Genomic DNA, 8,639 nt, shown 5'->3' with positions numbered 1-8,639 from the left:
ACTCAGTACAATAAGACAATCATCAGATTTGGACTTAGTTTAAAAATGACCCAGAAGGATAAGATGTTTAATATTTAGATACATTTGGTAAGTAAAGAGAACTGCAGAGTTTTGCAGATCATCTCAGGAGACTTTGAAGTGAAGAAGGATTTGGGCTGAGACTCAGTACAATAAGACAATCATCAGATTTGGACTTAGTTTAAAAATGACCCAGAATGATAAGATGTTTAATATTTGGATAAATTTGGTAAGTAAAGAGAACTGCAGAGTTTTTGCAGATCATCTCAGGAGACTTTGAAGTGAAGAAGGATTTGGGCTGAGACTCAGTACAATTAGACAATCATCAGATTTGGACTTAGTTTAAAAATGACCCAGAAGGATAAGATGTTTAATATTTGGATACATTTGGTAAGTAAAGAGAACTTTACGCCAATCGTGGATATTAATCTTGTTTGTGTAAATCTTGCAGTGTTTGAATTGGAGCTGAAGAAACATTGTTCAATTTTGGGAACATCTTCAAGGATTTCATCGATGACGTTCCGATGGATGGATGGATGGATGGATGGGTGACAAGGAGGAGAATAGGAAGTTGGGGAAAATCGATCGGGGGATGATGGCGCGCAGGACCTTCCCCAAACCGCTCGGATCGAACGCACAGTGAGAAGCCCTCGCCCTGCATCGCAACAGCGTTTTCAGCACATTGATTACGAGAAAGGAGTTGGGAGAGCCATAATAATCTACCTACAAACATCAATCGAGAACAACAGCTTTTCTTTATATCTCTCTCTCTCAACCATTTGCGAAACAATCGACTTCCGGGTTTTTTAGGAAGTCGTTGTAGTTTATCTTCTCTGGATAAGGCGGCTGTGGTGGTGGTGGTGGGGAATTTTTTAGATATGGTTTTGGGACCGTTTAAAGGGGGCCGCGAGGGTAAAACGGCCGCAATGGTGGCGCGAACCCCGTCCACTTTCGAAATTCGCACCGATCTGTTTACGGTGGAGAACCGGAAGATGTCGGACGGCGTCCAGACCCAACAAACAGCTGACTTCGATGCTCTGGCCGTCAAGAATTTCAGGGAGTATTTGCGCATTCCCAGCGTCCATCCGAACATCAATTACGGTAAGCGATTCTATCTACCGTCAATACTTTGCTATTGTTTTAATGCACAATTGTTTAATCTTTGCACAATCATATTGTTATCATCTATTTGAACAGTGAATTTCTCATACAATTGATTAATTTATATTATTGTTCAAATATGTTCTAATTATCTATACTCATTGTTTCTCAATTAATTAACAATTTTAATAGTAAACATATTTTATTTTTCCAATATTCCATTAAGTGTTAAAAAATGCTTCTCAAAGTCTCATTCAGTTACATTTAATTAACTAAATAATGAGAAATCTTGAAATATGTCTAATCTTATTGTTAATTCTTTGCAGATGATTGCATCAAGTTCCTCGAAGGACAAGCGATTGGTATGGGTCTTCCCTACAAGGTTTACCATACAGCAGCCACCAAGCCTGTGTTTATCATGACCTGGGAGGGTACAGAACCGAATGCGCCGAGCGTGATGTTGAACAGCCACATGGACGTTGTTCCCGTCTTCGAGGAGAACTGGACGCATAAACCCTTCGGCGCAGAGATGGACGCGGATGGTAAGATTTACGCCCGCGGCGCCCAAGACATGAAGTGCGTCGGCATCCAATACCTGGAAACTATCAGACGTCTGAAGACCACCGGAATTCGTCTAAAGAGGACCATCCATTGCATCTTCGTCCCCGACGAGGAGATGGGCGGAATCGAGGGTATGCGTAGGTTCGTGAAGACGGACTTTTTCAAATCTTTGAACGTCGGCTTCGCTTTGGACGAGGGCATGACCAGTGAGACGGACGAATTTCTCCTGTACTACGGAGAGAGAACAGTTTGGACCGTAGTGTTCAGGTGTCCGGGACAAACGGGACACGGATCTCTGTTGCTCGATAATACAGCCGCAGAGAAGATGCGACACCTTCTCGACCGGATCTACGATTTTCGCGAGAAGGAGAAGCAAAAGTTGGAGAACAATCCGGAGATGACCATCGGCGATGTCACGACCGTAAATGTCACCATCATGCAGGTAATTGTTCATTTAACTTTTGAGGTTTACGATGTTAAATTAATGATGTTGACGTAGGGTGGAGTACAATCAAACGTGCTTCCTGCAGAGTTCGTAGTCACGATGGACTGTCGTATTCCTGTTACTGTTGATCACGAGAAATGGTTTGAAACTCTGCAGCGTTGGTGCAAAGAAGCTGGAAAGGATGTAGCCATGGAGAATAGACCATTGGCTCCTCTAGTTCAACCCACTAAATTGGATGAATCCAACAAGTACTGGATGACTTTCAAGAGCACCATAGACAAGCTGTAAGTAGAAAATGCTCACAGCACGCCGCCAACGTTGGTTGCCTATAATGCACTATTGTATTGTATACCTGTATTTCTTCTTGCAGCGGTTTGAAGATGACCCCGCGCATCTTCCCAGGAGGAACGGACAGCCGTTACCTGAGGCAACTCGGGATCCCCGCCCTCGGTTTCTCACCCATCAACAATACACCTGTCCTTTTGCACGACGACGACGAATACTTGAACGCCGACGTCTTCCTCAAAGGCATCGAGATCTACTGCAAACTCGTCTCAGCTATATCCAACGTCGATTCCGACTAGGATCAATAATAATTGCCAATGATCAGAAAGTGCTGAATGCACACAAACACACACACATCATAATGTATGCAATTGTTATTAATCTATCTATCTTTTTAGAATGAGTGGCAATTGGATGTATTATAAACATATATATATTAAGAAAAAGGTGAATTGGAAACTGGGGGAACACAAATTGATTAAGAATAATATTGTATTGGATTTAATGGTGGAAGAGGATTACTTGATTATTTTACCACTCGTTCTGTTCTGAATTATACACGTGAAGGATCAAAAATATTATTAATTTCTTCAGGTCACAATCACATAATTCTCATATTTCGATATTTCCATTTGTATTTTACACAACATTTACTTTTGCATAACAATTTAATTTGTTATTTTACAAGTTGCAAGTAAATTGTAAGAATGGAAATATCTCATATTTTAGTTGTGTTTGCATATAAATCTTTCAATTAATTGATGTAAATTCGCTTATTTTTGAGATTTATATGCAATCATTTCATTAATTAGTGAATTGTAGTGATGTTTTCATTTGGAAATACTGGAGGAAACTTCTGGGTGACAAGAAGCGGACTCCCCTCGGCCGAAAGCAAAGTGGACTCTACCAATGGGACTCTGAATCGATTTTTATTATGGGCACGATTTTGCATGAACTTCCGGAAAAGCGGAAAACCCTTTTTCCGACGTACTTTTACGATGCGAATTCAACAGAAATTCGAAACGGGAAAGTCGAGTTTCCGTTGGGAATCGATTTTGGTTGCGTCGATAAAACTATCATCTTAGGCTATTTTCAAAGCACGTCCGCCATTACGTGTTGTTGTTGTTGCAGTTCCCGGTAAAAAAAAGTGTTTATTTACATTTTTTTTATATTGTATTTGGTTTATTTTGATTTTGGTGTGTAATTTGGGGGGGAAAAAAAGGTCGGAAAATGTCGCTCGGTTTCGGCGATTGGCGGGAAACGGGTTGTCTCTTTGCATATTATTATTATTATTTGAAATGTCGAAAAGAGCGGCCATGTGCATGTCTTCGTCGGCGTCGGCGATGATGGCCGAATCTTCGATTGTTTTGTTGACTCGTGAGTTCGGGCGGCCATGATGGTGCGTAGACCAATCGGAGTCCGGCGGCTGCGGCCACGTGACCGGGCCGCGCCAATAGCGCGCGTCCGATTTGAAATCCCTCTCCGCCGGCCGTCCTTCTCCAGCCTTCAACTTTTGTGTACATTCGGTTGGGTGTACTGTTGTGCTGTCAGTGTGTGTTTGATAAAATTCCCCCTTTTCGGCTTTCTTCCCGCACGAATTTCATGAGAATATCGCCGGACGACGACGTCTCCTCGCTGCGATCTGCTGCGTAAGTATCGATGCGTTTTTCCGCCGCCCCCGACGGCCGCCCTTTCTGTTAGAAAACCGCCCGAATCCATCGGTTATTTTTCCGCTCGAATCGAACGTACGTGTGTGCGTGCATTCGCCATGTACATATACACACAACACACGCACACAAGTATTATCGTTGCCCGAGCAATGGACTCGTCCGTCGTCCCGCTCTTTTGTTTTCCCTCGGTTTTCCCGCGATTCGCAACTTTCCCCCCCATTTCCACCACATCCAACCCTCCCCATCCCCTCCTTAATACAATAAACAAAACGAAAATCGCAGCTCTCCACGATTTTTCAAGGAAATTCGAGCGAAAATTCTTCCCCCCCAAACTTAGAGGGTTGCGCGAAATTGACATCAATCAAAAAAAAAACGCGTTCGATTGTTTCTAATTCTAATGAATGCAGAGAAACGACGTTCCCGCCGCACCGAAATGGCGGGAACGTTGTTTCAAGGTCTCTCCATTTACGAGGGAAACGCATTCTTTTCCCGCCTAAAAGAAACCGAAACATTCCATTAGATACCTTTCAAAAAAAAAAGAAACAAAAAACAAATATTATACATATATATATAAAGAGAAAGGAAACATTTTCGTCTGCAACAATTGTTTTCTACCTGAGTAATCCCCCCCCTTTCCCTATTGAAATGTTTTCCGGAGGGGTTGTGAGGTCCTCTTTTTGGGGTGGAAAATTCACACGTATACTCGCAACGGGAGCGACAGAGATGGAGAACACTCCGTCCCTCGACTCTCTGCACCCCCTTAGGCGACGACCACACCCCCACCCTTTGTCTCTCTTCTTTTTTTTGTATTATTATTGTTCGTTCCCCTTTCCCCACCCCTGGATGCATGCATGCATATACTGGCACAATGCAGCCATCTGTGCAAGTCCTGAGAAGTACAGTCGCGCCATCAAAATGTAAACAACTCCATCTCTTTCTCTAGACATACTCTCTGCTATATATATTAATCAATCCTTGTTTGATACTCGTCGCCTGCACGTTATGCAACCGGAAGGTTCTCTCGCTGCCTTCATCATTGATTACGCAAGTTCATAACCTCTGGACGTATGCAACCAGATGCACGTTTATTGAATTCCCGCGAAAATAACTTTGAATTGAATTTTCTCCGACATCCAAAGTCGCATTCGAGGTGCAACCGATGTCGGTGATACGTGTTCAAATAAATAATTGATACATATAAATTGAAATTAGTATTTTAATATATAAGTTAATTTTAGAAAGTGGTTTTCTATGTTCGTTGTTTTGTTTGATTACTTAATAAATTACGTTTCGTAAGTTTAAATTATTATTTTTATTTATCAATTTGTAATTTGTCCCAAGTAAGATTGTTTAATTATTTGTTTATATTAGAGAATCCAATAAGATAATTTCGTTGATTTTAAATTTCAAATTGTTAATGAATAAAATTTTCATGTTGTTATTATGAAATATTGATTATTTAATTCTAATTGTGTGTTTTTGTTGTTGTTTCAGGTGAAAATAGCGACCAATAAGATTAGAACCTAGTGCCGTTGAAGATGTCCGCGATAATGGACATGTATTTCAACAATTCGGAGTCGATGTCTCTGCAGGAGATGCTCGATATTGACATCAAATCGGAGATCGATACGTTGATTGGAGGACACAACGATCTCTCCGGTCTGAACTTCTCTGATCTGCCACCATTGGAACTGGACGACGTGCACGACATCCGATGGTTCTCGCACAACTCCAATTCGAGTTTCACGTTGGACTTCAACGACGAGTCGAAGATGGTCAACCCGAACGTAGTGATGCCGGTGATCACGTTGGCGCAGAACATCAGATCACCGTCGCCGACTTTAAAGGAGAGTCATCTGGCCTTCTCGCCGTCGGCAATCAAAATCTCTGGCTCCAAGCCGGAACCGGTGACGGTGAAGAAGGATCTGCTGAAGAAACTGGACGGAGGACAGATAGTTATCGAGAAGCCTACGATGGAGAAGAAGACCACATCGACGATGACGCCGACGACGCCCATCATCAAGACAATCAACAAGGTCACTCCGATCCTCTCGAAGACCATCGTCAAAGCCGTGACCGGAAAGGCACCCACATTGCTCACGTTCAGAAACACCGTCGGTAGCAGGCAGATGAACTCTCCGGTTACGGTCGCCCATTTGACGAATCTGGGAACGGTCCGGACGATAGCGGCCAACCATCACGGCAGGAAGCAGCAATTCGGTAATCACAACAACAACAATCATCATCACAATAGCAGAGTGTACGAGGACGACGCGAAGAGCTTCCCCAAGCCTGCGTACTCCTACAGTTGTCTGATCGCTATGGCGCTGAAGAACAGCAGGTCAGGTAGTCTGCCCGTCTCGGAGATCTACAACTTCATGTGCAAGCATTTTCCGTACTTCAAGACGGCGCCGAACGGCTGGAAGAACTCTGTAAGGCACAATCTGTCCCTGAACAAGTGCTTCGAGAAGATCGAGAAGCCGGCGCTGAACGGGGCGCAGCGCAAAGGTTGCCTGTGGGCGATGAACCCTGCGAAGATCAGCAAGATGGACGAGGAGGTGCAGAAGTGGTCGAGGAAAGACCCGACTGCCATCCGCAAAGCTATGGTCAATCCCGAGCATCTCGAGTCTCTGGAGCGCGGTGAGTTGAAGTTCTCGTGCAGCTACGACGAGGACACGTTCGGCGATTCCTGCGGGAGCGCAGACAGCGAGGGTTCAGATTCCGAGCCTGACGTAACGGTGCCGCAGAACGATTACATCGATGTGCGAGGCATGAAGATGACGACGCAAGTGGCGACGGTGCAGCAGAACGAGGACGACGAAGACGACGAGGAGGACGAAGAGGAGGGCGAGGAGTACGACGTCGAAGTTGCCGACTCCTCCATGTACGACGACGACGATATGGAGATCGAGAACGACCATCAGATTCTGCGAATGGAGATGGCGTTAGCGCAGAAGGAGCTCCTCGAGTACGGCAGGAACCAGGTAAACAGCACTAAGCGCAAAAAGCCTACGACGACGACGACGTATTACATACAAAACTAGGAGACACACATACCCTACGATGACTTAATCTTAAGTAAGTTTTAGGTAAAATTGTCCGCGCGCTTCGCCCTTTATTCCTTCCCTTCGTTCATGTATTAGTTCATCTCGTTCACGGCATTTCGGTGCGAAGGGCGAAGCGCCATAGTTTTTTTTTTCATATATATATATATTTTTTTTAATTAGTTTAACAAGGAAATTAAGATGCTGTGTAAAGTTGGTGATAATTTTTTTTTATTTTTTTTTTGTAAATAGGTATTAAGATATATCTCTCCTGCCGCCTAAAAGATTAGTTCAGTTTTAAGCTCCAATGATTCTATAACTTTAAGTAAAGCTTCATCGGATGGAGTAGACACATTTAAAAGTATATTTCGGCAGCAATTTTTGTTTTGTATTTTATTTTTATTAATATTATTATTATTTGTAATTTCGAAGCTTTAGGAACAACACGATATGCGTTAGGATTAGAGTGAACACATGTGTATAAATTTATCGAATAAGTTGTAAAAAAAAAAACAATTATAATATTGAAACGCGAGAAAACACGGCGAAAAAGCAAAAAAAAAAGGGAAGCCATCCAACAGTATTCTGCAATTAGTTTCCGCGCGGTGCATCTTCCGAATTCGAAACATCTCCGATGTAATCCGCGCATTTGTCCTCTTCAACAGGTGCGCAGATTTCACGAACTTCTTCTCTCATTCATTCTACAATTCCAATAACATTATTATGTCAAAGTGACAGTTGACTTCCATCAAATTGACGTTTAGTTTCTGTCAAATTGACGTTTAGTTTCTGTCAAACTGACGTTTAGTTTCTGTCAAACTGACGTTTAGTTTCTGTCAAACTGACGTTTAGTTTCCTGTCAAACTGACGTTTAGTTTCTGTCAAACTGTCATTTTGAAACAATTGTAGAATGAATGAGATTATCGATTGATATTTATATGAAATCGAATGAAGATGCACCGCGCCGAATTCGAAAAGTTCAATTAGTTTATTTCGGTTTTTTTTTTTTGTTTAGGAATCAATTATATTGTATTATAGTTTTCTTCTCTTCCGAGACACGAAAGATGTGTGCCTTCGCTCGAAATTCGCCGCTTTAAAAAAGAAATTGAGAAATTTTCGCAAATGCGCAAACGTTCATCAACACAAAAATTAAAAATTAAACGAAATGGGACCAAATTGAGAAATTAATAAAATTGAAGGAAGAAATTAAAGTATAATATTACGATAGAGAATAGGAAATAGTGATAGTTTAACTCGACAACAAAAAAAAATTAATAATAAATATGATTAAAATAATTGTAATGAATTAATTATAACATTCAATAATAGTAATATTAATTATTTCTCTCCCGAAGTACAAATGCATGTAAATATATATATTTGTTTATAAGTTTCGTTTGTTTTTTTCGCCAAAATTTTTTTGTTTTCTCTTTTTTTATGTGCGTGCGTGCGTGTGTTGTTCTCAACAACAACAAAAAAAAATTGACAATCATCACAACAAATGTCATGACAACG

At 41.8% G+C, this 8,639-nt stretch overlaps 2 protein-coding genes across 5 annotated transcripts in view; both read left to right on the top strand.

Moving 5' to 3' along the window:
* The window catches only part of LOC108564074 (aminoacylase-1-like), a 3,024-nt gene extending 38 nt beyond the window's left edge, over positions 1-2,986 (top strand). Inside the window, exons 1-5 of one of the 3 annotated variants that reach the window (XM_017922979.1) lie at positions 35-247; positions 470-1,119; positions 1,446-2,122; positions 2,180-2,409; positions 2,496-2,986. In XM_017922979.1, coding sequence (XP_017778468.1) covers positions 897-1,119; positions 1,446-2,122; positions 2,180-2,409; positions 2,496-2,709 — 1,344 coding nt within the window. In that variant the 5' untranslated portion in view covers positions 35-247; positions 470-896 and the 3' untranslated portion in view covers positions 2,710-2,986. Of the gene's footprint in view, positions 1-34; positions 248-309; positions 409-469; positions 1,120-1,445; positions 2,123-2,179; positions 2,410-2,495 lie in introns of those variants that run through there. The other 2 variants (XM_017922981.1, XM_017922980.1) reach the window with 2 other exon arrangements.
* Positions 2,987-3,078: 92 nt separating this feature from the next.
* Positions 3,079-8,380, top strand: LOC108564072 (meiosis-specific transcription factor mei4). 2 transcript variants are annotated; one of them, XM_017922978.1, is made up of 3 exons: positions 3,095-3,173; positions 3,233-4,059; positions 5,575-8,380. In XM_017922978.1, the coding sequence occupies exon 3, from the start codon at positions 5,619-5,621 to the stop codon at positions 7,122-7,124; it is 1,506 nt and encodes a 501-aa protein (XP_017778467.1). In that variant the 5' UTR covers positions 3,095-3,173; positions 3,233-4,059; positions 5,575-5,618; the 3' UTR covers positions 7,125-8,380. The 2 variants fall into 2 exon arrangements, with proteins under 2 accessions (XP_017778466.1, XP_017778467.1); XM_017922977.1 differs by having other exon boundaries at positions 3,079-4,059.
* The last annotated feature ends 259 nt before the right edge of the window (positions 8,381-8,639 follow it).

Source organism: Nicrophorus vespilloides, unplaced genomic scaffold (genome assembly GCF_001412225.1).
Source record: "Nicrophorus vespilloides isolate i.1.1-1 unplaced genomic scaffold, Nicve_v1.0, whole genome shotgun sequence".
In the NCBI taxonomy this organism is placed as follows: domain Eukaryota; kingdom Metazoa; phylum Arthropoda; class Insecta; order Coleoptera; family Silphidae; genus Nicrophorus; species Nicrophorus vespilloides.
Note: the sequence above shows the minus strand (reverse complement) of the source record. Positions and strands in the feature narration are given on the sequence as shown.

Excerpts from the sequence above, each read along its gene's own strand:
- LOC108564072 (XM_017922977.1), top strand. The coding sequence starts at position 5,619 with ATGTCCGCGATAATGGACATGTATTTCAACAATTCGGAGTCGATGTCT.